This window comes from Monomorium pharaonis, chromosome 6 (genome assembly GCF_013373865.1).
Source record: "Monomorium pharaonis isolate MP-MQ-018 chromosome 6, ASM1337386v2, whole genome shotgun sequence".
NCBI lineage: Eukaryota > Metazoa > Arthropoda > Insecta > Hymenoptera > Formicidae > Monomorium > Monomorium pharaonis.
The window spans coordinates 237,489-264,931 of NC_050472.1; the positions used below are offsets into that span (position 1 = coordinate 237,489).

Sequence of the window (27,443 nt, forward strand, 5' to 3'; positions counted from 1 at the left end):
GAAAATTAATTTTAATTGTCGTGCTGGATAGTTTTAGATATCTGGCGACAATTCTCCGACAGTTCTCGTATTCTGCATTGTTTTTTCTTAATGTTTAAACAGAGTTCTATCGTTTAAACTTGTGTACACAATTTTAAGAAGCTGAAATCAGCACGAAAATTAATTTTAATTGTCGTGCTGGATAGTTTTTAGATATCTGGCGACAATTCTCGACAGTTCTCGTATTCTGCATTGTTTATTCTTAATGTTTAAACAGAGTTCTATCGTTTAAACTTGTGTACACAATTTTAAGAGGCTGAAATCAGCACGAAAATTAATTTTAATTGTCGTGCTGGATAGTTTTTAGATATCTGGCGACAATTCTCGACAGTTCTCGTACTCTGCATTGTTTTTTCTTAATGTTTAAACAGAGTTCTAACGTTCTAACTTGTGTACACAATTTTAAGAGGCTGAAATCAGCACGAAAATTAATTTTAATTGTCGTGCTGGATAGTTTTTAGATATCTGGCGACAATTACTCCACAGTTCTCGTATTCTGCATTGTTTTTTCTTAATGTTTAAACAGAGTTCTAACGTTCTAACTTGTGTACACAATTTTAAGAGGCTGAAATCAGCACGAAAATTAATTTTAATTGTCGTGCTGGATAGTTTTTAGATATCTGGCGACAATCTCGACAGTTCTCGTATTCTGCATTGTTTTTTCTTAATGTTTAAATAGAGTTCTATCGTTTAAACTTGTGTACACAATTTTAAGAGGCTGAAATCAGCACGAAAATTAATTTTCGTTGTCGTGCTGGATAGGTTTTTAGATATCTGGCGACAATTCTCTACAGTTCTCGTATTCTGCATTGTTTTTTCTTAATGTTTAAACAGAGTTCTAACGTTCTAACTTGTGTACACAATTTTAAGAGGCTGAAATCAGCACGAAAATTAATTTTAATTGTCGTGCTGGATGGTTTTTAGATATCTGGCGACAATTCTCGACAGTTCTCGTATTCTGCATTGTTTTTCTTAATGTTTAAACAGAGTTCTAATCGTTATAACTTGTGTACACAATTTTAAGAGGCTGAAATCAGCACGAAAATTAATTTTAATTGTCGTGCTGATAGTTTTTAAGATATCTGGCGACAATTCTCGACAGTTCTCGTATTCTGCATGTTTTTTCTTAATGTTTAACAGAGTTCTAACGTTCTAACTTGTGTACACAATTTTAAGAGGCTGAAATCAGCCCGAAAATTAATTTTCATTGTCGTGCTGGATGGTTTTTAGATATCTGGCGACAATTACTCAACAGTTCTCGTATTCTGCATTGTTTTTTCTTAATGTTTAAACAGAGTTCTAACGTTCTAACTTGTGTACACAATTTTAAGAGGCTGAAATCAGCACGAAAATTAATTTTAATTGTCGTGCTGGATAGTTTTTACATATCTGGCGACAATTCTCCACAGTTCTCGTATTCTGCATTGTTTTTCCTTGATTTTTGAACAGAGTTCTAACGTTTTAACTTGTGTACACAATTTTAAAAATGATGAAATCAGCACGAAAATTAAATTTAATTGTCGTGCTGGATAGTTTTTAGATATCTGGCGACAAATCTCGACAGTTCTCGTATTCTGCATTGTATTTTCTTAATTTTTAAACACAGTTCTAACGTTTAAACTTGTGTACACAATTTTAAGAAGCTGAAATTGGCACAAAAATTAATTTTAATTGTCGTGCTGGATAGTTTTTACATATCTGGCGACAATTCTCGACAGTTCTCGTATTCTGCATTGTTTTTCCTTAATTTTTAAACAGAGTTCTAACGTTTTAACTTGTGTACACAATTTTAAAATGATGAAATCAGCACGAAAATTAATTTTAATTGTCGTGCTGGATAGTTTTTACATATCTGGCGACAATTCTCCACAGTTCTCGTATTCTGCATTGTTTTTTCTTAATGTTTAAACAGAGTTCTAACGTTTTAACTTGTGTACACAATTTTACGAAGCTGAAATCAGCACGAAAATTAATTTTAATTGTCGTGCTGGATAGATTTTACATATCTGGCGACAATTCTCCACAGTTCTCGTATTCTGCATTGTTTTTTCTTAATGTTTAAACAGAGTTCTAACGTTCTAACTTGTGTACACAATTTTAAGAGGCTGAAATCAGCACGAAAATTAATTTTAATTGCCGTGCTGGATAGTTTTTAGATATCTGGCGACAAATCTCGACAGTTCTCGTATTCTGCATTGTATTTTCTTAATTTTTAAACACAGTTCTAACGTTTAAACTTGTGTACACAATTTTAAAATGCTGAAATCAGCACGAAATTTAATTTTAATTGTCGTGCTGGATAGTTTTTAGATATCTGGCGACAAATCTCGACAGTTCTCGTATTCTGCATTGTATTTTCTTAATTTTTAAACACAGTTCTAACGTTTAAACTTGTGTACACAATTTTAAGAAGCTGAAATTGGCACAAAAATTAATTTTAATTGTCGTGCTGGATAGTTTTTACATATCTGGCGACAATTCTCGACAGTTCTCGTATTCTGCATTGTTTTTCCTTAATTTTTAAACAGAGTTCTAACGTTTTAACTTGTGTACACAATTTTAAAATGATGAAATCAGCACGAAAATTAATTTTAATTGTCGTGCTGGATAGTTTTTACATATCTGGCGACAATTCTCCACAGTTCTCGTATTCTGCATTGTTTTTTCTTAATGTTTAAACAGAGTTCTAACGTTTTAACTTGTGTACACAATTTTACGAAGCTGAAATCAGCACGAAAATTAATTTTAATTGTCGTGCTGGATAGATTTTACATATCTGGCGACAATTCTCCACAGTTCTCGTATTCTGCATTGTTTTTTCTTAATGTTTAAACAGAGTTCTAACGTTCTAACTTGTGTACACAATTTTAAGAGGCTGAAATCAGCCCGAAAATTAATTTTCATTGTCGTGCTGGATGGTTTTTAGATATCTGGCGACAATTCTCCACAGTTCTCGTATTCTGCATTGTTTTTTCCTAATGTTTAAACAGAGTTCTAACGTTTTAACTTGTTTACACAATTTTAAGAGGTTGAAATCAGCACGAAAATTAATTTTAATTGTCGTGCTGGATAGTTTTTAGATATCTGGCGACAATTCTCGACAGTTCTCGTATTCTGCATTGTTTTTTCTTAATGTTTAAACAGAGTTCTACCGTTTAAACTTGTGTACACAATTTTAAGAAGCTGAAATCAGCACGAAAATTAATTTTCATTGTCGTGCTGGATAGTTTTTAGATATCTGGCGACAATTCTCGACAGTTCTCGTATTCTGCATTGTTTTTTCTTAATGTTTAAACAGAGTTCTAACGTTCTAACTTGTGTACACAATTTTAAGAGGCTGAAATCAGCCCGAAAATTAATTTTCATTGTCGTGCTGGATGGTTTTTAGATATCTGGCGCCAATTCTCTACAGTTCTCGTATTCTGCATTGTTTTTTCTTAATGTTTAAACAGAGTTCTAACGTTCTAACTTGTGTACACAATTTTAAGAGGCTGAAATCAGCCCGAAAATTAATTTTCATTGTCGTGCTGGATGGTTTTTAGATATCTGGCGACAATTCTCCACAGTTCTCGTATTCTGCATTGTTTTTTTTTAATGTTTAAACAGAGTTCTAACGTTCTAACTTGTGTACACAATTTTAAGAGGCTGAAATCAGCCCGAAAATTAATTTTCATTGTCGTGCTGGATGGTTTTTAGATATCTGGCGACAATTCTCCACAGTTCTCGTATTCTGCATTGTTTTTTCTTAATGTTTAAACAGAGTTCTAACGTTCTAACTTGTGTACACAATTTTAAGAGGCTGAAATCAGCACGAAAATTAATTTTAATTGTCGTGCTGGATAGTTTTAGATATCTGGCGACAATTCTCGACAGTTCTCGTATTCTGCATTGTTTTTTCTTAATGTTTAAACAGAGTTCTATCGTTTAAACTTGTGTACACAATTTTAAGAAGCTGAAATTGGCACAAAAATTAATTTTAATTGTCGTGCTGGATAGTTTTTAGATATCTGGCGACAATTCTCGACAGTTCTCGTATTCTGCATTGTTTATTCTTAATGTTTAAACAGAGTTCTATCGTTTAAACTTGTGTACACAATTTTAAGAGGCCGAAATCAGCACGAAAATTAATTTTAATTGTCGTGCTGGATAGTTTTTAGATATCTGGCGACAATTCTCGACAGTTCTCGTACTCTGCATTGTTTTTTCTTAATGTTTAAACAGAGTTCTAACGTTCTAACTTGTGTACACAATTTTAAGAGGCTGAAATCAGCACGAAAATTAATTTTAATTCTCGTGCTGGATAGTTTTTACATATCTGGCGACAATTCTCCACAGTTCTCGTATTCTGCATTGTTTTTTCCTAATGTTTAAACAGAGTTCTAACGTTTTAATTTGTGTACACAATTTTAAGAGGCTGAAATCAGCACGAAAATTAATTTTAATTGTCGTGCTGGATAGTTTTTAGATATCTGGCGACAATACTCCACAGTTCTCGTATTCTGCATTGTTTTTTCTTAATGTTTAAACAGAGTTCTAATGTTATAACTTGTGTACACAATTTTAAGAAGCTGAAATCAGCACGAAAATTAATTTTAATTGTCGTGCTGGATAGTTTTTAGATATCTGGCGACAAATCTCGACAGTTCTCGTATTCTGCATTGTTTTTTCTTAATGTCTAAACAGAGTTCTAATGTTATAACTTGTGTACACAATTTTAAGAAGCTGAAATCAGCACGAAAATTAATTTTAATTGTCGTGCTGAATAGTTTTTACGTATCTGGCGACAATTCTCGACAGTTCTCGTATTCTGGTGTATTTTTCTATAATATTTAAACAGAGTTCTAACGTTCTAACTTGTGTACACAATTTTAAGAAGCTGAAATCAGCCCGAAAATTAATTTTCATTGTCGTGCTGGATGGTTTTTAGATATCTGGCGACAATACTCCACAGTTCTCGTATTCTGCATTGTTTTTTCTTAATGTTTAAACAGAGTTCTAACGTTCTAACTTGTGTACACAATTTTAAGAAGCTGAAATTGGCACAAAAATTAATTTTAATTGTCGTGCTGGATAGTTTTTAAATATCTGGCGACAATTCTCGACAGTTCTCGTATTCTGCATTGTTTATTCTTAATGTTTAAACAGAGTTCTATCGTTTAAACTTGTGTACACAATTTTAAGAGGCCGAAATTAGCACGAAAATTAATTTTAATTGTCGTGCTGGATAGTTTTTAGATATCTGGCGACAATTCTCGACAGTTCTCGTACTCTGCATTGTTTTTTCTTAATGTTTAAACAGAGTTCTAACGTTCTAACTTGTCTACAAAATTTTAAGAGGCTGAAATCAACACGAAAATTAATTTTAATTGTCGTGCTGGATACTTTTTACATATCTGGCGACAATTCTCCACAGTTCTCGTATTCTGCATTGTTTTTTCCTAATGTTTAAACAGAGTTCTAACGTTTTAATTTGTGTACACAATTTTAAGAGGCTGAAATCAGCACGAAAATTAATTTTAATTGTCGTGCTGGATAGTTTTTAGATATCTGGCGACAATTCTCGACAGTTCTCGTATTCTGCATTGTTTTTTCTTAATGTTTAAACAGAGTTCTATCGTTTAAACTTGTGTACACAATTTTAAGAGGCTGAAATCAGCACGAAAATTAATTTTAATTGTCGTGCCGGATAGTTTTTAGATATCTCGCTACAATTCTCGACAGTTCTCGTATTCTGCATTGTTTTTTCTTAATGTTTAAACAGAGTTCTAACGTTCTAACTTGTGTACACAATTTTAAGAGGCCGAAATCAGAACGAAAATTAATTTTAATTGTCGTGCTGGATAGTTTTTACATATCTGGCGACAATTCTCCACAGTTCTCGTATTCTGCATTGTTTTTTCTTAATGTTTAAACAGAGTTCTAACGTTCTAACTTGTGTTCACAATTTTAAGAGGCTGAAATCAGCACGAAAGTTAATTTTAATTGTCGTGCTGGATAGTTTTTAGATATCTGGCGACAATTATCGACAGTTCTCGTATTTTGCATTGTTTTTTCTTAATGTTTAAACAGAGTTCTATCGTTTAAACTTGTGTACACAATTTTAAGAGGCTGAAATCAGCACCAAAATTAATTTTAATTGTCGTGCTGGATAGTTTTTACATATCTGGCGACAATTCTCCACAGTTCTCGTATTCTGCATTGTATTTTCTTAATTTTTAAACACAGTTCTAACGTTTAAACTTGTGTACACAATTTTAAAATGCTGAAATCAGCACGAAATTTAATTTTAATTGTCGTACTGGATAGTTTTTAGATATCTGGCGACAAATCTCGACAGTTCTTGTACTCTGCATTGTTTTTTCTCAATGTTTAAACAGAGTTCTAACGTTCTAACTTGTGTACACAATTTTAAGAGGCTGAAATCAGCACGAAAATTAATTTTAATTGTCGTGCTGGATAGTTTTTACATATCTGGCGACAATTCTCCACAGTTCTCGTATTCTGCATTGTTTTTCCTTGATTTTTGAACAGAGTTCTAACGTTTTAACTTGTGTACACAATTTTAAAATGATGAAATCAGCACGAAAATTAAATTTAATTGTCGTGCTGGATAGTTTTTAGATATCTGGCGACAAATCTCGACAGTTCTCGTATTCTGCATTGTATTTTCTTAATTTTTAAACACAGTTCTAACGTTTAAACTTGTGTACACAATTTTAAGAAGCTGAAATTGGCACAAAAATTAATTTTAATTGTCGTGCTGGATAGTTTTTACATATCTGGCGACAATTCTCGACAGTTCTCGTATTCTGCATTGTTTTTCCTTAATTTTTAAACAGAGTTCTAACGTTTTAACTTGTGTACACAATTTTAAAATGATGAAATCAGCACGAAAATTAATTTTAATTGTCGTGCTGGATAGTTTTTACATATCTGGCGACAATTCTCCACAGTTCTCGTATTCTGCATTGTTTTTTCTTAATGTTTAAACAGAGTTCTAACGTTTTAACTTGTGTACACAATTTTACGAAGCTGAAATCAGCACGAAAATTAATTTTAATTGTCGTGCTGGATAGATTTTACATATCTGGCGACAATTCTCCACAGTTCTCGTATTCTGCATTGTTTTTTCTTAATGTTTAAACAGAGTTCTAACGTTCTAACTTGTGTACACAATTTTAAGAGGCTGAAATCAGCACGAAAATTAATTTTAATTGCCGTGCTGGATAGTTTTTAGATATCTGGCGACAAATCTCGACAGTTCTCGTATTCTGCATTGTATTTTCTTAATTTTTAAACACAGTTCTAACGTTTAAACTTGTGTACACAATTTTAAAATGCTGAAATCAGCACGAAATTTAATTTTAATTGTCGTACTGGATAGTTTTTAGATATCTGGCGACAAATCTCGACAGTTCTTGTACTCTGCATTGTTTTTTCTCAATGTTTAAACAGAGTTCTAACGTTCTAACTTGTGTACACAATTTTAAGAGGCTGAAATCAGCACGAAAATTAATTTTAATTGTCGTGCTGGATAGTTTTTACATATCTGGCGACAATTCTCCACAGTTCTCGTATTCTGCATTGTTTTTTCTTAATGTTTAAACAGAGTTCTAACGTTTTAACTTGTGTACACAATTTTACGAAGCTGAAATCAGCACGAAAATTAATTTTAATTGTCGTGCTGGATAGATTTTACATATCTGGCGACAATTCTCCACAGTTCTCGTATTCTGCATTGTTTTTTCTTAATGTTTAAACAGAGTTCTAACGTTCTAACTTGTGTACACAATTTTAAGAGGCTGAAATCAGCCCGAAAATTAATTTTCATTGTCGTGCTGGATGGTTTTTAGATATCTGGCGACAATTCTCCACAGTTCTCGTATTCTGCATTGTTTTTTCCTAATGTTTAAACAGAGTTCTAACGTTTTAACTTGTTTACACAATTTTAAGAGGTTGAAATCAGCACGAAAATTAATTTTAATTGTCGTGCTGGATAGTTTTTAGATATCTGGCGACAATTCTCGACAGTTCTCGTATTCTGCATTGTTTTTTCTTAATGTTTAAACAGAGTTCTAACGTTCTAACTTGTGTACACAATTTTAAGAGGCTGAAATCAGCACGAAAATTAATTTTAATTGTCGTGCTGGATAGTTTTTACATATCTGGCGACAATTCTCCACAGTTCTCGTATTCTGCATTGTTTTTTCCTAATGTTTAAACACAGTTCTAACGTTTTAATTTGTGTACACAATTTTAAGAGGCTGAAATCAGCACGAAAATTAATTTTAATTGTCGTGCTGGATAGTTTTTAGATATCTGGCGACAATTCTCGACAGTAGGAATAGAAGGGTGGTTCTGACCCATGGGATCTCAGGGGGGGTGAGGGGCGGGGGGGGTATGACGTCACGGGGGGTATGACGTCACGGGGGGAGGGGGGTATGACGTCACGGGGGGAGGGGGGTATGACGTCACGGGGGGAGGGGGGTATGACGTCACGGGGGGTATGACGTCACGGGGGGGTATGACGTCAGGGGGGGTATGACGTCGCGGGGGGTATGACGTTGCGGGGGGGAGGGGGGGGGGGGCTTATCAGTGTAAACATTTTTATATAAACTCAGTTGTAACCTGATATAAACATTTTTATATAAACTCAGTTGTAACCTGATATAAACAAATCCCAGCCGCTTATCAGTACAAACTTTTATGTAAACAACATGCTAGTTGTAACCTGATATAAACAAATACCAGTCGATAACCGTTTATCGGTATGAGCATTTATGTAATCTCAGTTGTAATCTGATATAAACAATTACTTAAATCTTTCTAAGTAAAACTATATGCGAGCTGCAACCTGATATAAACAATTAGACCCTGCGGCTAAGGGTAGGTATAAACAATTTTTATCTATGGGTTTTTCTGTCACTTATCAGTATAAACATTTTTAAGTAAAATAATATGCGAGTTGCAACCTGATATAAACAATTAAAAATTTCTAAGAATATTTATTGCACGGAGCGCCGAATCGTCGGCAGCTGATAAATTTATTTGGTAGCTCTTGGAAGCTAAAAAAACAAATAACGTTAACCATATCCGGTAGCTGCTTGTTATAAACAAATTTTTTATCTCACGGAGCGCCGAACCGTCGGCAGCTTAAATTTCTAGATAATGAATCGGCAGTGAACGTGTTAAAAATTAGATATTTGTGGAGGGGATAAAAATTAGATATTTTGTAGAGGGGGATAAAAAAATGAGATATTTTGTGGAGGGGATAATAACATAAAAAGAGCCCTCGACAACGTTATTACATCAGTCAGTTAGTGGAATACGAACGGTAAAGCTTCATCTACGTTACCGCAGCAGTTGATTGGTGGAAGTCAGATTGTAAAGTGTCTGAAGAAAGAACCGTACGAGATGAACTATTACGTTCCGATCCAACAGAATGATGGGTGCGATAAATCGTAAGTATTTTTAATTAAAAAAAAAATCTATATATTTAAATCCTATATATTTTTTATATTTTTCTATAACTTGATATATTCTTTTTACAGAACATTATCGCAGCCACGCTATACTCCTCGCATCCTGGGAAGGCGATTTGCTTTAACCGTCACTGCCTACAAATATTTGGATATCGGAGTCAGTGTGGGACTTGAACCTTTTGTGGAGATGATTCTTGGTGACAACAAAGGCAATCAGATACCGCTGTCACGTGACGTATGGATAATAATGATCGAGAAACGCATGGATATTGAGCGACTCCTGCAGTCAACCACTGTTACATCGCTGTGGATTGATAATCTTCTTATAGAACTCGTCAAATTACATAACGGGAGTGTCGTAAAATTTACATTAAATAACAAAGCCTTGTATATGAAACCTTTGACCGTGCAATTTTTACTAAATCTTGAAGATGTCATCAATAATGTATACTTTAAATTGTCGCGGGATATGTTTGTAGTGAAAGAAAAATATAATCGATTTGTAAACTGCTTGCAGCGAAATAATATTAATAATAAGTGCGATGCTGTAAAGCTATTAGATGAAATATGTGTAAAAACTTCGCTCGTAGACTGCGAACTAATGGTTTATGCATCAGACAATATTGTATATGATGCTTTGAATAATAAATAAATATGTATTTCTATAAACGTTTTAGAATTATTTTTTTCTATCAATTATCCTAACTTAAAAAACTATTTTAATTAATAAAACGGAGAAGAGGAAATATAAACGGGGGTAATGGAAATATAAAAAAAATGCACAACACATAAAAAAAATTATTTTTTATTGCTAGACCACCAGTTAAACAGTTTAAATACATTTTGTAAAGCGCAGTTGTTAACATGATTTCGACAACGTAAGGTGTACGTAATGTCCAACTTATTTAGAGGTTTTATGTCTTCGTAATGCACTTCGATATTTTCGACATTAGCTTCCTCTTTCGCCTCGTCCAGGAGTAAGTCATGCAGCCATTCTCGTTTCTCACATCCCTTTACGTACACGACAATTTCATCATCGGTTGCAGTTGTACCCATCACTGCCTTGGTAATTAAATCTCTAGCCATGCTGTGCGGAATCAATCCATCCTCCCATGATATTCCGTGATGATTCACTTTCAACCACGCCACCTGACGTCTTTCTGCCTTGGTAAGGTATTCCCATGGATAGGTGGGTGTAAATATGTAGTGGGTGAGTTCAAATCCATCTTTGAGAGAGGCAAATTCCTTAACGATAAATTCTCCACCAACGATGAAACCTTGCAGGTCCACGAACGTTGGTACAGACATGACAGATGTCGTTGAGAATACTGTGATCCGTCTCGACGCGTTATAAATTTTTATATCATTCTGATATTGTTTTGGAGAAAAAGTGGCGCCGCACTTAGGTAATTTTGCGCACAACGTTGGTCAACGGGTTGTACTGAATCACACGATCGTGTATAATGAGACAGTACGCTGTAGTGTTCGCGGGTACATTTTCTCTGCATTCAAATTCTAAGCGTACGTCCACGGTTGCGCTCTTAATCGATTCGTTTTGTCGAGAGCAATCGATAATCACGAATGGACCATTATGTCGAAACGTGGTGACGGATTGATTCGGCTCGAGATAATCATATCCGTAATAGTTTTTACAGAAATGTGCATACGTCTCGTACAGAATCGACCATTTATTTTTATCGAAATCCAGATTCAGATCATCGTACGGATAACATTCCGAGTTTAAATAGAGTTTTGCGTTGATTAATTTGCAATGATCGAATCGGCTCATGTTTTCAGACATGATATTCTTCCGACCAGCCTGCAGAGCGAAAACGACGTATCGAGGCTTCTCAAGCTGAGTAGCGGTCTTGATGGCCCACGAATGTTTGGTTGTGCTTTGCAATAAAGGATACTGGTACAAATCCCAAGAGCGAAATGCCATGCTGAGGTATCGCCCGCTTTCCAGAGCACGCAGCATCGACAGTTTATTTATTTCGTTCAGTAACACGTGCGGCATTCGCCACTGAACTTTGAGTAATTCAATCTTTGGCTCCAATTCTGAACTTCCCATCAGACAATTGTTATCGTTACGCGCGCGTATTAAAATCAGCTCATGGCGAGCGTTGATCACCACGCGTCTGTAATCTTCACAAAATCCCAACAGCATGTTGAGCGGTACGCAAAAATTAAAGTATCCGTTCGGAGGATTCCACGGATCCCAGCCGGCGTTCCTCGCGATTACGCTTCTGGCGGCTGACATAGTTACATAGTTCTTGAGGGTGCTGGTTATTCCGACGTTTCTGTTTCGATCAATTTCCACACCGTCGAGCTCGTATCGAATCTCATCGAACATGAACGCGACGCAATTATTTGCCAATGTCACATCAGATCCCGCAACTGGTTTCTTTATTATAAGTTTTCCTTCAATGTATAGAAAACTTTCGTGCGGTAACGTGTAAAGATCCTGTTGTTGTATAGGAATTCTTATCTCATCATTGTATTCGAACGTCGTGTTGGCGAACGGATTGTACGTGTGAGTCTCGATCTTGACGATGCGATCGTCAAAGATCGGCTCGTCCTCGATATTTAAAATATCCGTCATTGTCGCACCGCAAATCCCAGAGATTGTAGATATTCAACGTTCGACGCGGTGAGCCTCTTTTCCTTGGAACAGTCGGATGATCGAATATTATCGAATGTCGTCGCAAAAGTATCGGATGACTGCTGTAACGTTGATGTTTTCGTCGTAAAGATGTTTATTTTTCTGGCGCGTTCCGACGCGTGTAGTACGAGCATCTCACGTTCGCGTTATCGTTGCAGCTGTCGTCGCACATGCAATCTGACGGTAATTTCTTCTCCTCGAAAATCAAGCAATCGTCCGTTCTGGTCAACCACGCGTATCGTCAGATTCGTAACGCTCCGCACGATGATCGGCAGGTAAATGATCTGCGACGGTCTTTCCGAGATCTTATATCCAGGTGGAACGTTCGGTGAAAATTCATGTATCGCGTGCACGCTTTTGTCGTTGCTGTACGCGCCCGCGGTCACGTTACACTCTACGCGGATAATGTTTACGTTCATTATGTTGATTGACACGTCCGACTCATGCCATATTCGCGGTTCTAGTATACGCTTCGATGTGAATCCCAGGAGCGAGCCGATGTTGTTTGGTTTGCCAAAATTTATTTTGTGTGCGCATCTGATCTCGCATCTCATCGTATTATAGTTTGCGCGGATCGTAATCGGATCTTTATCTCCACTATTACTATCTTCAGCCGCGACGTCACGTCGCGGACGTATTTGCGAAATCTCACGTTTCAAAAACTCATTAATGGCATGCAACTCGTACGATCCCTCGGGAATCGTAATCTCCGCGTTGTCTTTGCCAAAGTAAAATTTATTGTTTGAAGCATTCACGTTCGGTATCGTGTTATATGTTTCAAAGATCGCTAAACCGAGCTCGTAATCGTCGTCGCTCAAATCTATAGCCGGAGAGTAGCTTGCCGCGAGAATGCTGCTCTTGCCGCTCAGCGTAAATGTCAGCGACATGTTTGAACGAATACTGAGATTAAACAGCGCAACGTCGGTCTTTAAATCGAGTGTAAAAATAGCAGACAAAGTTGTCCGCAATTCCTTTGATCGTAAGTTTGATACGACGTTCGATTGTACTCTATCTTTGTCACATCGTCCCCAAAATATCGTACGAGTTCTCTGGGTGGCCGCAGATTGCCGAAACTGTCGAAATACGCCATGTGATTTCTCCTCTTTGCGTACGCTACCCAGTGAGTACCGGGGCCCTCCGCATCGTCTAGATTTACGATACCGCTCTCGTTTTGACGCGCACCGCTCGTCGGTAGCGCGTTACGCATAAACACTCCTCTGAAATACGGGATACACAATCGTTTTGCCAATTGATGTAGTTGCACGTTCGTCGTCACACCTGCGGGTATTTTTAACGCCTCTTTGACATATTTTTTCGTTTCGCTTTTACACCTTTTCCGTACTTGTACGGGGCGAGGTACAGCCCTCGTCCGCCTCTGTACGGGGCGAGATATACTCCGCGCCCTTCCATCGCGCGATTGTGACGTTGCAGCTCCTCGAGCTGACGTCGCGCAGCTTTGCTGTCGTTTACCACCTTTGTCACACCGGCCGCGCCGCCGATCAATGATCCGAGCGCGCCCAATATCGGTAAAATTGGTAACATGCCGCCTCGTCTCGCTGTCGGAAGTATACGTTTTTTTTTCGTTACCTTTTTTTTCTTCTTCATGCCCATACCTATCTTTGTCTTGGCTTTCATGGCTGCCCAGACGGCAGCGGCGGCTGCTCTTTCTCCGAGAGCCGAGTCTTTCGCGATTACGCGTGTTTGTGCTTTCGTGGCGAGTATCTCGTCCGCCACGTGTCTGTCGGCGAGCTCGTTGCTGCGAGAATACGCAATGTCGTGTTCGCGGCACGCCGCGTCCAGCGGATTTATACCCCTATCGCCTCTAGCTAATCGTTTTTCCAAGTGCGTTCCCGGTCCGCAAAATTGATAACCGGGGATATGTAGCTCGAATGGAAGCGCGTTTATCGCGCGATTCAAAAGATGACCGCAGCCGCTTTTTACCTTTGCGACAACTGGCATTCGGTACAATTCTTGATCAACGGCGCGGGTCCGTCGATGTGCGTTTGCTGCCACGGCTGATTATAATGCTCGTTGCAGCGACGATATTGTTGAACTTCGAAATCAGTCTTTATATATTCCGGGAGCTTGTCCCACACGTGTTCGATATAGTTGGCGCACTCGCGTAACAGAACGATCTTTGGTACGAATTGTAACTGTTCAGCGCTCAAATTTATAATATTGGAGGGATGTGATAGTATGAGATACATGTTTGCTACTGAGCGATGCGCGATTTTGCATGCCTATAAATAGTGGTTCCTGCGAGGTTTTTGTTTCCTAGTAATTCTTTTATTATTTGCTTTAAAAAACTGTGCGAGTACTATTATGAAAAAATAGTTTTCAAGCCATGAGTGAAACGTCACAGGGCTATAGTTTACTCGAGCATCGACGATAGGCTCAAGTGACATCTCCACAGCGTGGGGATGATAAGTACCAAAATCATAAACAGTAGCCTTCGAAGTCGGACTGACCGTCAGTTCAGTCTGAAGTTTTGCGAAGACACAATGGACTTTTACAATTCCGAAACAATGGCACTGGTTGTAAGTACTTCTTACCTATTTTTACATTATTTATATTAATTTATATCATTTAGATTAATTTATATTAATATTAATTCATTTTTGCAGTGCCTTTGCTGTGAGGAAGAGGTGCATATAGCACTTCCAAAAAGTTTCCCGGCTATAGGATATATATATATCCATAGCCGGCAGGCGGTGCGCACGGCTCATCGCCATCCAACAACTTTTCCCGCATTAGACCCGGCTGCATACATCGATTTGCCTGCAATCATTGTAAGTACCATTTTTTATATTTCAACGTATATATTGCGTATTTTTAATAAATAATTAAATAATATACTTTGTGCTTGTTTTAGTGCATGTGTTCCGGCAACGTAATATTAAGAACCGAGATATCCATTCCGCAGCACGTGAACATTCAACAGCACCGATTGCGGGTGCAGTGCAGCCGCCGGATAGATCGAAAATATCATGACTGGATATGGGGGGATATTGAAGATGACAACGATTACAATTACGAAGATATTTTTGACTTACGATATTTATTCGGAATGGAGGTGGTGGAAAAGCAAAAAAACCCGGAAAACTGGGACTATAATGGTTACGCAAATTACGTTTTAGATCAAATAGAAAATACATTTTTTTTATAGAAATTAAAAAAATATATATATTTTTTATAGTTATATAGTACTTTTTATATTTTAGATTTTATATTATTTTAGATATATTTTATGATTATATTTAGATATAGTTATATGTAGTATTTAAAAAATGTATTATACAATTTCTTTTTTTTAGTTTTATAATTATTTTATACAGTTTATAATTCTATTATTAATATTTTAAATATATATATATAATAGATATATCGCGTATCTTTTTTAATCACCCCTCAATCCTGCATGCTTTCCTCATCACACGACTGTCGATACATTATAATTCTATTATTAATATTTTAAATATATATATATATATAATAGATATATCGCGTATCTTTTTTTAATCACCCCTCAATCCTGCATGTTTTCTTCATCACACGACCGTCGATACATTCCTTTTCTCCATACACTGCGTTTACACACACTCGCGCACGCACACACGCACGCACACACACCTCTAGCACGCGACCGTCGATATGCGATGTCGCACCGTTGATGTCGATATTCTTTCTCTACACGCTGTGTTCACACATACGCACACATACTCACGCTTTCTCTAGCACGCGACCATCGATACGCTTCTTTCTCTACACGCTGTGTTCACACATACGCGCACATACTCATGCCTTCTCTAGCACGCATACACGTGTAACCGTCTTCTCTGTTACGTATACACATGCGTAAGTGCCTTTTTTAGCACACACACACACACACACACACACACACACACACACACACACACACACACACACACACACACACGTCTTTCTCTATCAAGCGCCTCTCTAGCACACACGACGCGCGCATACGTTTCTTTCTCCGTGCGCTGCATTCACAAACACACGCACACACCTCTATCACGCATGTGCAAACATACAAAGGCGTATTTCCATAGATCGTACACCGCACTCACACACCTATAAATAGGACGTTCGATTCCGATGTGTAATCAGATTCGGAAAACATGAGATTCGTGCGACAACCTTTGACGATTTGCGTAACGAATTACGACGATAAATTACAATCGATGGGAGACGGCGGGGTGAGGCGTAAGCATGGTGCGATGCTGCCGAATACTATACGCGCCATCATTTGCGGTCCGTCGAACTGCGGTAAAACCAACGTTCTGATAAATTTGTTGGAATGTCCACACGGTGTACATTTCGAGAACGTGTACGTGTACTCGAAATCGCTACAACAGCCGAAATATCGATATCTGGAGAATTTGTTGTCGTCGATGGACGAGATCGGTTACTTTACGTTCTCCAATAACAGTGACGTCATTCCACCGAGCGAGGCGCGTCCAAACTCGATTTTCGTCTTCGATGACGTTGCTTGCGATAAGCAGGATGTCGTGAGAGAATATTTTTCAATGGGTAGACACTCGAACGTCGACTGTTTTTATCTCTGTCAGTCGTACGCGAGAATACCTAAACATCTTATACGCGATAACGCCAACCTGCTGATCCTCTTTAAGCAGGACGGTACCAACTTGAAACATGTGTACAACGATCATGTAAACACCGACATGTCGTATGATGACTTTAGTGAATTATGTCGCGATTGTTGGCAGCGTGATTATGGATTTTTGATGATAGACAAGGACAGTGCACTTGCTAACGGGCGATACAGAAGAGGATTTAACGAGTTTGCAATACCGCGAAACAGTTAGTCGTTATTGATACCTTGTCGGGGTGAAACGTGCGATCAACACTCTCTGTTAACATGGCTGAAAACAAAGATATGCGTGAGCGCGAGAAAATCGCGAGAGAAATTGAAAAAACGAGCGAATCGATTCGAAAGAAACATCGTGCTCTAAAAACCGGCAGGATCGAAGAGGATATCGTGACTAAGAGACACTTTGAACCGTTGATCGAACCGCTGCAAAAGATTATTGACAATTCCGGCGTACGCGCGATAAAAGAGGAGCCGATCGGTAACGTTTCGTTCACCCGTAAACGTGAGAAGGAAGAGGGGGAAGAATATGCCAGTAAGAAAAAACGGTCGAACGTCTCGTTCGATATCTCTGCAACACCGCAAAAATCTAATCATTTACAAATTTCAAACGACGTACCAATGATAACCTCTACACCGCGTCCTACAACCGTACAACCGATAGAATCGCTTGAGAATGTTTTCGAAACGACGGATGACTCGCTTGCGACGATTGTTCGAAATCAATTACAGACGTCGCAAGGACGAAAAGCATTGCAAGCTCAATTTGGTCCGCTGAGTCAAAAATATGTCGTGACTGTCCTGAGCGGTAACCGAGAGAGCGATGTAGACATAGACAATATATACGGTGTTCGTCTCGAGAATAATGGAATGATGCTCGGTAATAAACATTTCGATGTGGACAACGAGGATAATATAATTATCGACAATGTACGTTACGCTGGTACACCTGGTCTTTACGAATTGATCTTCAAGAAAATCCCCGCCGATGACATCTACACAGATGATGATTTACAAAAGTACAAAAGCATATTGTTTGCTACAAACGTGCATAGACGCAATTACACCAAGGACAGTCAATTACGAAGCAACAGAGGATACAAGTACAAACACCTGATCGCACCGTTAATGTCGATCGAACCTACGCCGAAAACGAAGAAATCTGGAAAGGGATTACCTCACGCTATGACGTTAAATGATAACGCGATCGATTACGTGCACTGGGACAATCCCAATGAACTGGTAGATCGTCTGCGGTTACTCGAAGCATCGCGTCGAGCCGGTCACAACGCGCACGACAACGAGATTCTGTCCATCATCGAAGAACTTCGCGAAGCGGGTCTTATTATAAATTAATCTGCGTAATCGCGAAACGTGTCAGTCGATTGATCGATGTCACCCATATCGTATCAAGATTAAAAACAATGAGTAATAACGAACGGCGAAAAGACGGTTACGAACGTTTAACGAATAATTTTGAGCGGTTCCTGAATCAACAGCGGACGGTTCAGGAACGGTTGTCGAATAGCTATCGAACGGTGCAGGATCGCTATCAAACGACTCGGGAACGATTGTCGGACGGTTACCGAACGGTTGTAAATCAATTCAGGAATAGTTACGAACGATTGTCTGATCGATCGGTAAGACCGGAAGACAAAGAACCACTGCTGAAAGACGATAGAAAGCAGTGATAAAAGATAATTCAAACGTGAAACGAACGTGAAAGAACGGGTACAGAACAGAAACCGAACAGAAAAAAACAGTATCAGAACGGAAAAAGAACAGAAACGGAACATAATGGAACAGAAAAAAACAGGAATGGAACGGGTACAGAACGGAAACGGAACAGAAAAAAACAGGAACGGAACGGATACAGAACGGGTACGGAACAGAAAAAAACGGGAACAGAACAGGGAAAGAACAGAAACAGAACAGAAAAAACAGGAAAAGAACGGAAACGGAACAGAAAAAAACAGGAACGGAACGGATACAGAACGGGTACGGAACAGAAAAAAACGGGAACAGAACAGGGAAAGAACAGAAACAGAACAGAAAAAACAGGAAAAGAACGGAAACGGAACAGAAAAAAACAGGAACGGAACGGATACAGAACGGGTACGGAACAGAAAAAAACGGGAACAGAACAGGGAAAGAACAGAAACAGAACAGAAAAAACAGGAAAAGAACAGAAACGGAACAGAAACGGAACAGAAAAAAACAGGAACAGAACAGACAAAGAATGGAAACGGAATAGAAAAAACAGGAACGATCGGTATGCGATCCATGAAACCACCGAAATCCAATATTAGTTCCGAAAGGCGACGACTCGTCGAGGAACTGCATGCTCCGGCGAGAAGAAGTTTTCAACGAAGACACGTCATAGTTCGAGGCTACGACGATCTATGGCAGGCTGATATCGTCGAGATGATTCCGTACTCACGTTTCAACAAAGGCTATCACTACATACTCACCGTCATCGATGTGTTGAGCAAGCACGCGTGGGCCGTTCCGCTCAAGAGCAAGGGTGGAAGCGATACAGCTGATGCTATCGTCGAGATAATTCGAGAGAGCGCAAGATGCCCGAAAAATTTACAGACTGATAAGGGAAAAGAGTTTTACAATGCCGATGTGCAGAAAATATTGAAAAAACATGATATCAATCATTATTCAACGTACTCGGTAATGAAGGCATCGGTCGTCGAACGGTTTAACCGTACGCTGAAAAACGACATGTGGAAGAAGTTTACACTCAACGGCAATTACAAGTGGATTGACCTGTTACCGGATCTCGTGTCAAATTACAACTCTCGGAAACACCGAACTATCGGTATGCGACCCGTCGACGTAACCCCTGCTGTGGCTGAAAGACTCTTGAATACGGTGTACAGTTCGATAAAGATTGCTGGTCGAGCGAAATTTAAAGTTGGTGATTCTGTACGCGTGAGCAAATTTAAGACAGTCTTTGAAAAGGGTTACACACCGAATTGGACAACCGAGGTGTTTAAAATTATTAAAGTACAGCATACCAATCCCGTAACTTATTTACTAGAGGATTATCGCGGAACATCTATAGTTGGAGCGTTCTACGAGCACGAGTTGCATCGTGCGACTCACCCGGACGTGTATCTCGTGGAGAAAGTATTGCGCAGGAAGGGTGACAAGGTTTACGTCAAGTGGTTGGGATTCGATGGATCACATAATTCGTGGATTCACAAAGACAATGTCATATAAGAATATTTTCTTTATTATAATCATATAAAAGTGTAATGTAAATTTATAAAAATAAAAATACAGTTTTTTTTAATAATAAGTATATACGAGACTTCTTTATTACCTATCCATCCATTGATCATCCTTAATACATTTTCTTATTAATACGTATTATAAAATGTATAATGTAAAACTATAAAATGTAATCAACTTTAATTATTCTTAGTATTAATTTTTTTAATAGAAAATTAACATAAAAAATGCGTACTATAAAATACAAATTACAATAGTATAAAAAAAAGTTCATAAAAAATACATAAAATGTAATATATGTGTATAATATAAAATACATGAAGCGCTAAATGTAAAATTATAAAATAAGTGTAAAATGTAAAAAATAATAAATATAAACTATAAAATATATGAAACGCTAGATGTAAAATTAATAAATATATGTAAAATATAAAATACATGGTAAATTAAAAGTACATCATGCGCAAAAGATAAAATATATACAACTATATATTATAAGGGTATCCGATAATGTCCCCACGGTAACGTTTCGATTGAATCGGGTACGAGATATCTCTTGTCGTCGTACGGACTTAGAGCAATTTTCGTTTCGGCTACCGTGTATACTTCGTGTAACTTGGATCGTATACACGACTGGCAACGCGTCATCTCGATCTCATCTCTCAAACAGCGGGTGTAATCTTCGAACGTTATGGCTCGCGCTATTACGTTATTCTTTACACCTTTTGCTTTTTTGGTGTCTTTTTTCCCGTCCACCTTCAACGCGTACATTTTTGCTCTAAGTCCGACAAACTCGGTCATTATCGCACCATTGTTTTCGTCTTTCATTAGACCCGGTATTTTTTTATTTTTAAGAGGCATACCGTACACGTTGTCGACCGGATAATCGCTCGTGTCGAACCTAGCGATATCACGTTTCATCGTCTCATAAACATCATCGCACTCGACATGGTATACGAGACTGTCGGTGTCAGTGTACATGACTTTACATTTGTCGCGATAAAGAGGTAGCATGTACTCGTGATGAAATTCGTACAGACACGTCTTAGAAATATCTAAAATGCACATGCCTACGTAAATCGGTTTATTGAATTTTATCTTGAGTTTTTTTAGTTCAACGGCAATAAGATTCTCTGAAAAAATGCTACGACTATGAAAATTCGGTTTCGCGATCATTGCCTCTACACCATACCGACCTTTCCATTTCGTCAATAATTTAACGTCAACGTGATTACGCACATTCTCCATGGTTTTCCCGAATACCGCGTTATTCATTAATTTATACAAGTTTTTTTCAAAATCATTTTTGGCGCGAGTTCGGAATTGCGTGTTTAATTCTATGTATTTACATAGCCATGGAGATTGCGCGAATTTTAATACGCGGTGTATCTTCGCGATACAAAGACCGTGACGCGTACACTGCTGTAGGTTTCGGTAATGTATGATGTAACGTTTTTTATCGTAGAGCGTGGCGAGAAGTTTACATTCTCGCTTGCCGGGCGGTTTATCGCGCGTCGGGCAGAAAGGTAGGTCAGTGTGCCGATCGTGAAGGTCTCGAGGATACTCGAGATCGACCTCGAGAATGTATCCCGTGGGTGAATCCGGAGCGATAGCGTTCACGTCGAAATTTGAAACGTCTTCGACCCATTGAAATTCAGTGTAGGGTAACGGCTGACACATCGCCCAGCCGTACAAATTATTAATGTCAAAGTACATAAGGTACGACGATGGTTTCGATGGGTCGTACGTCTGCATATGTTTGTTGTTAGCCTGTGCGTATCTGCCTGAACATTGACTCAGACCACCGCGTATACCGCGTTCGATAAACATTATCATGTCTATGTCCGTAAGCAATTCAAAAGTAATATCGGTATATTTTAACATAGCGTCCCACGTGTATCCGGGGAGAGTGTAATAATGCGCGGGATCGAGACCGTAACTTTCTAAACATTTATCGCGGAAATTTTCAAAAATGTCAGCTAACAACAAGACATCCGTTTTCAGATATAGATCGCTATATTCACCCAACGTTCGAATTGAGAACCGATGCCAGACGTTGACGGCGTGTGCGTAATCGCTCTCGGATACTGTATTGGAGGTCAGAGAACTATAAAAGGATTCGAGTGGTGGTAAACATGTGTCTTCCAATTTTTCGACGCGGTCAATGTACTCGTATGGAAATACGCCTTTCCGTGTCAATAAATCAAATTCTGCGTCGGATAAGTGTAAAAATTCGGAACGTACAATTTTTAAATTTTCTTTATCCAGAAATGATGCTAATTTCTCAAGACTAGCATTTAAAAATTTATATGAATCTATAAATCTTAACTTTATGTGATTATGTGCGTCTAATTTATCGGCGGTACTTATGACATGCTTTGTAAAAGAAATATACTTTTCTTTCGTGATGGGTAATAAATCAATTTTTCCTTTGAACGCTGTGGCTATTTCCTTGATAATAAAATGAGAATCGTATCCGGATAAATTATGGAAGACTACCGGTATGTATAGCACATTTTGATAATAGAGGTTGCAAAGCGAATGCGCGGGACCGCGGTAACGACCGGTCAGATGGCAATGATCGCGCACCCGCTTATCATCCGGCGCAAACGGTTTTTCGCAAATATGGCAATGTGTCGCGCTACGGTATGCCTCTAATTGTTCTTTCGATAACATCCCCATGGGGACATTGGCGCATAAACGAATCTTAACGTTATGTGCTAAATCTTCAAGTTGCTTAGCGAACCACAACACGCAATCGGGATCGCGACGAAACCGATACACGGATAACGTATCGTCGTACGAACATCGCACATAATACGCTATGCTATATACCTCGTGTTGTTGGTAGGCGTATGTCGTCGACTCCGTGTCAGGTTGCATCTTCCGCAGCACACATTCGAGATCGGCGTATACGACGAAGGGCACTCGTTCCTTGTTGTGTATGTTACGGAAGCTCAGCCACTTATCTTTTTCATCTGGTAGTTCGACAGCACAGTCATTCAACTTTTGGCAGTCCACATTGTGCGATTGTAACTTTTCATCGGAACTGAAGTAATGTAGGCATCTGCAAATAACAAAGGAAAAAAATATTTTTTTTTACTGTTATTTGAAACAATTTATAAACACATTCATTAAGAATTATTACTCACCGATCGCAAATGTATTTCTTGCATACATGTTTGCTCAATTGCGATCCCACCAGGCGGGACAGATTTTTGATCCATGTGAAGTGACCCACGTTGTTATCCCCCGGATCTTGCACGTACAAAAGATTGACATGCTTCTCCCTCTTGTTATCCGTGAGCCGTAGTGGAAAAATTTTATCCTCTTCGATCCCGTACACGTTGACCGACACATCGTTGAGTCTCTCAAATTTCCCAATGTCTTTTAATATAACGGGAAACTTGATGTCGTCGAACTTTAAGACTGTCGTATAATGAGGGTACAATGACATTCTATCACTATGTTTCTTTGTAGGATATAGAGCGGCGATCACTGACCATGCAAAGCACGCATTGTCATTCGATTTAATGTTCACAACTGCTTTTTTCAACATTATTTCTCGCGGCAATGTTACGTAACATCCCGCGTGTAGAGGATTATATTTGTTCACGTTTACAGTTAAATTGAGAATTCGTGAAAGCGCCCACCCGCTATCGCGTTCTTGAAACTCTTCAAGTGACGCTAACGTGGGCTCGATAACACACCGCTCGTACCATTGGTCTAAATCCAACGTTTGAAAGAGTTCACAATTTTTTGTGGTGATACTCTTATTAGCGCTTTTTTCACCAGTCACAAATACACCGTTGAACGCGGTGTTTACTTTTACACAGTTGTGTTTTTGTAGAGCGCCCCGCACACGCTCGAGCACTATACCCCCGGCGTCTTCGAGAAATTGTCGCGGCTCGATATAGTTAGTATTGATAACCGCACCGGTCAGCACGCGATTCTCAAACGCGGTATCTATCTCGCGCCACACGAGTCTTTCCGCGTTATCACTCGCGTAATCACCGCCGACGTGCACGAAACGTCTTTGTAATCTTGTCTTTTCACCCTCGAGTCGCGCGATTCTCGCCACCAACGATTGTTTATATCCGACGGCGAGCCGAGAACGCTTGACGCGGCTATGTTCCTCGAGCCGTTGTACACACTCATCACATCGCTGCAACCACGTAAAACACTCGCCCAAAGTAACGACTCTGTTCGCTTGCTCCAAGAGCTCGCGTTCCTCTAAATCGAATTGTTCCATGTTTTAGCGTCTTTTCGCACTTTTTAAATCACGTTACATTCTTCAACGGAGCACTTGCACGTGACACGTCTACATGATTTGCAGCGTCGCACCGAATCTTGCACTTCATAGTGCATTTTTTTGCATTCTTTTTCATGCAGAATGTAAACAGAGGTTCTCATCATGATCCCAAAATGATCATTATTCTCATCGTCTTTATAAGCATAACGATTGCATGCATTAAAAAAATCATCATACGTGCGCAGCATATTTGTTATTTTAGGATTTTTTTAAGAACACTTTAACCATATTATTTATCAACAATTTGATACACCTTCCAATACCAGCAGGAATTTTAATGTACATAGTATCGTATTCACGTAGCATCTTTTTAGCGATTTCATCATTCGGACACTGATTCAATGCCATGGTATATATTTCCTGTCTCACGTGATAAGGCCAGGGATAAATAGATTCATTCTTTATATACACTCTATGTATCGCAACGCGTTCAAGCGTTCCACGTATACCAAGTTCTCGATCGCGTATAAATTGCACTGGTGATATTCGTTTATTGTTAAGAACATATTTGATATCTTCAATGTCCTCCTGATCCATGTTGTACGGTTATGTATTTAAAGTCTTTACAAGCCGCACACTGGGCACATGTTGCGCGGAATTATCACGTACATGGATTGACGGCAATTCGAGCAAGCCCTATGATCCAAATTTTCTAGCCGATCCGTTTGATGCTCCCTAACAGCACTCATGCCTTTTCTAATGTCCCACATGTCAATCATACACTCGGCACAGAGAGCTAGAGCACCACCCGTAGAATAAAAGAAAAATAATGCGCAATGTTCGGAACGCTCGTTCAAGTTAAGAAAATCTTCGTGTGAAACACATTTTTCCACGCGATCGACAACATCAATGGAATAGCTCGTAGAATCACTAGCATCGGATACTAAGCTGTCTTCATCATCCTCGTAGAAATTTTCGAAATCATCAATCACTATCATATCTTCATCGTTGGAGTTTTCATAATCACTGCCTGCAATATCAATATCTTCTTTATCGTCCGCGATATTCACAATTTCTATATCGTCCGCGATATTCACAATTTCTATATCGTCCGCGATATTCACAATTTCTATATCGTCCGCGATATCCACAATTTCTGTATCGTCCGCGATATCTATAATTTCTGTATCGTCCGCGATATCTATAATTTCCACTTTATTTAACTGATTAGCCATTTTTCAAGTTATAAATTTCACGATACTTAGAAATTAATTCACAGGACTTTGATTCGTTCAGGTTGAAGACTTCACGCTTACTGTGGCACCGTGCTCTTCCAGACCAATTATATTTCACCCTTAGCCCTTTGTCTCATACATTTGTTTATAGTTATGCATAAATAGCCGCTTAGAGCTGTCGGGTGATAAATGTCGATCAAATGTTTAAATACTTTAGCTACCGGTGCTCACTGCCGATTCATTATCTAGAAATTAAGCTGCCGACGGTTCGGCTCTCCGTGAGATTAAAAATTTGGTTTATAACAAGCAGCTACCGGATATGGTTAACGTTATTTGTTTTTTTAGCTTCCAAGAGCTACCAAATAAATTTATCAGCTGCCGACGATTCGGCGCTCCGTGCAATAAATATTCTAGAAATTTTTAATTGTTTATATCAGGTTGCAACTCGCATATTATTTTACTTAAAAAATGTTTAACTGATAAGTGACAGAAAAACCCATAGATAAAAATTGTTTATACCTACCCTTAGCCGCAGGGGTCTAATTGTTTATATCAGGTTGCAGCTCGCATATAGTTTTACTTAGAAAGATTTAAGTAATTGTTTATATCAGATTACAACTGAGATTACATAAATGCTCATACCGATAAACGGTTATCGACTGGTATTGTTTATATCAGGTTACAAACTAGCATGTTGTTTACATAAAAGTTTGTACTGATAAGCGGCTGGGATTTGTTTATATCAGGTTACAACTGAGTTTATATAAAAATGTTTTATATCAGGTTACAACTGAGTTTATATAAAAATGTTTACACTGATAAGCCCCCCCCCCCCTCCCCCCGCAACGTCATACCCCCCGCGACGTCATACCCCCCCTGACGTCATACCCCCCCGTGACGTCATACCCCCCGTGACGTCATACCCCCCTCCCCCCGTGACGTCATACCCCCCCCCCCCCTGACGTCATACCCCCCCGTGACGTCATACCCCCCGTGACGTCATACCCCCCTCCCCCCCCGTGACGTCATACCCCCCGTGACGTCATACCCCCCCCCGCCCCTCACCCCCCTGAGATCCCATGGGTCAGAACCACCCTTCTATTCCTACTACTCGCGGACAGTTCCGGTATTCTGCATGTTTTTTCTTAATGTTAAAACAGAGTTCTACTTTTTTAAACTGTCTCATGTTAACACAATTTTAAGAAGCTGAAATCCAAAGCACGACAAATTAATTTTTCATTGTCGGGCTTGGATGCCGTTTTTAGATATCTGGCGGAGGGCAATTGATCTCTACAGTTCTCGTATTCTCTGCTGTTTTTTCTTAGTTTAATACAGAGTGTCTAACGATTCTAACTTGTGTACAAACATTTTAAGAGGCTGAAATCAGCCCGAACAATTAATTTTCAATTGTTCGTGCTGGAGGTTGTTTTTAGACTATCGCGCCAATTCGCCACAAGTTCTGTATTCTGCTGGAATGGGTTTTTTTAATGTTAAACAGAGTTCAACGTTCTAAGCGTGTGTACACAATTTTAAGAGGCATGAAATCAGCCCGAAATTAATTTCACTTGTCGTGCTGGATGGTTTTTAGATATCTGGCGACATTCTCCAAAGTTCGTAGTCTGCATTGTTTTTTCGTTAATGTTTAAAACAGAGTTCTAACGTTGTGAACTTGTGTAACAATTTTAAGAGGCCTGAATCAGCACGAAAATTAATTTTAATTGTCGGCTGGATAGTTTTAGGATATATTTGGCGACAATTCTCGACCGTTCTCGATTCTGCATTGTTTGTTTTTTTTTCTATAGGTTTAAACAGAGTTTCTATCGTTTAAAACTGGTACACAATTTTAAAGAAGCTGAAATTGGCACAAAATTAATTTAAGTTCGTGCGGAGAGTTTTTAAG

The 27,443-nt window shown here is 38.7% G+C and overlaps 4 protein-coding genes across 4 annotated transcripts in view; 3 read left to right on the plus strand and 1 right to left on the minus strand.

The window, feature by feature from the left end:
• Positions 1-8,656: 8,656 nt before the first annotated feature.
• Positions 8,657-10,190, plus strand: LOC118646061. Its single transcript, XM_036288332.1, has 2 exons — positions 8,657-9,500; positions 9,591-10,190. Exons 1-2 carry the CDS (start codon positions 9,454-9,456, stop codon positions 10,171-10,173), a joined length of 630 nt encoding a protein of 209 aa, XP_036144225.1. The 5' UTR covers positions 8,657-9,453; the 3' UTR covers positions 10,174-10,190.
• Positions 10,191-10,923: 733 nt separating this feature from the next.
• On the minus strand, positions 10,924-12,123 carry LOC118646092. The gene has a single exon (XM_036288385.1). The coding sequence runs from the start codon at positions 12,121-12,123 to the stop codon at positions 10,924-10,926; it is 1,200 nt and encodes a 399-aa protein (XP_036144278.1).
• A 4,930-nt stretch (positions 12,124-17,053) lies between these two features.
• Positions 17,054-27,443, plus strand: part of LOC118646060 — a 16,874-nt gene continuing 6,484 nt past the window's right edge. The window contains exon 1 of the mRNA XM_036288331.1: positions 17,054-18,069. Coding sequence (XP_036144224.1) covers positions 17,084-18,069 — 986 coding nt within the window. The 5' untranslated portion in view covers positions 17,054-17,083. The remainder of the gene's footprint in view (positions 18,070-27,443) is intronic.
• On the plus strand, positions 18,595-20,228 carry LOC118646059. Its single transcript, XM_036288330.1, has one exon. It carries the CDS (start codon positions 18,611-18,613, stop codon positions 20,042-20,044), a length of 1,434 nt encoding a protein of 477 aa, XP_036144223.1. The 5' UTR covers positions 18,595-18,610; the 3' UTR covers positions 20,045-20,228.

Excerpts from the sequence above, each read along its gene's own strand:
- LOC118646059 (XM_036288330.1), top strand. The coding sequence starts at position 18,611 with ATGGAACAGAAAAAAACAGGAATGGAACGGGTACAGAACGGAAACGGA.
- LOC118646061 (XM_036288332.1), top strand. The coding sequence starts at position 9,454 with ATGAACTATTACGTTCCGATCCAACAGAATGATGGGTGCGATAAATC. Across the intron at positions 9,501-9,590 it reads AATGATGGGTGCGATAAATC|AACATTATCGCAGCCACGCT; the intron begins GTAAGTATTTTT and ends TTCTTTTTACAG.
- LOC118646092 (XM_036288385.1), bottom strand. The coding sequence starts at position 12,123 with ATGACGGATATTTTAAATATCGAGGACGAGCCGATCTTTGACGATCGC.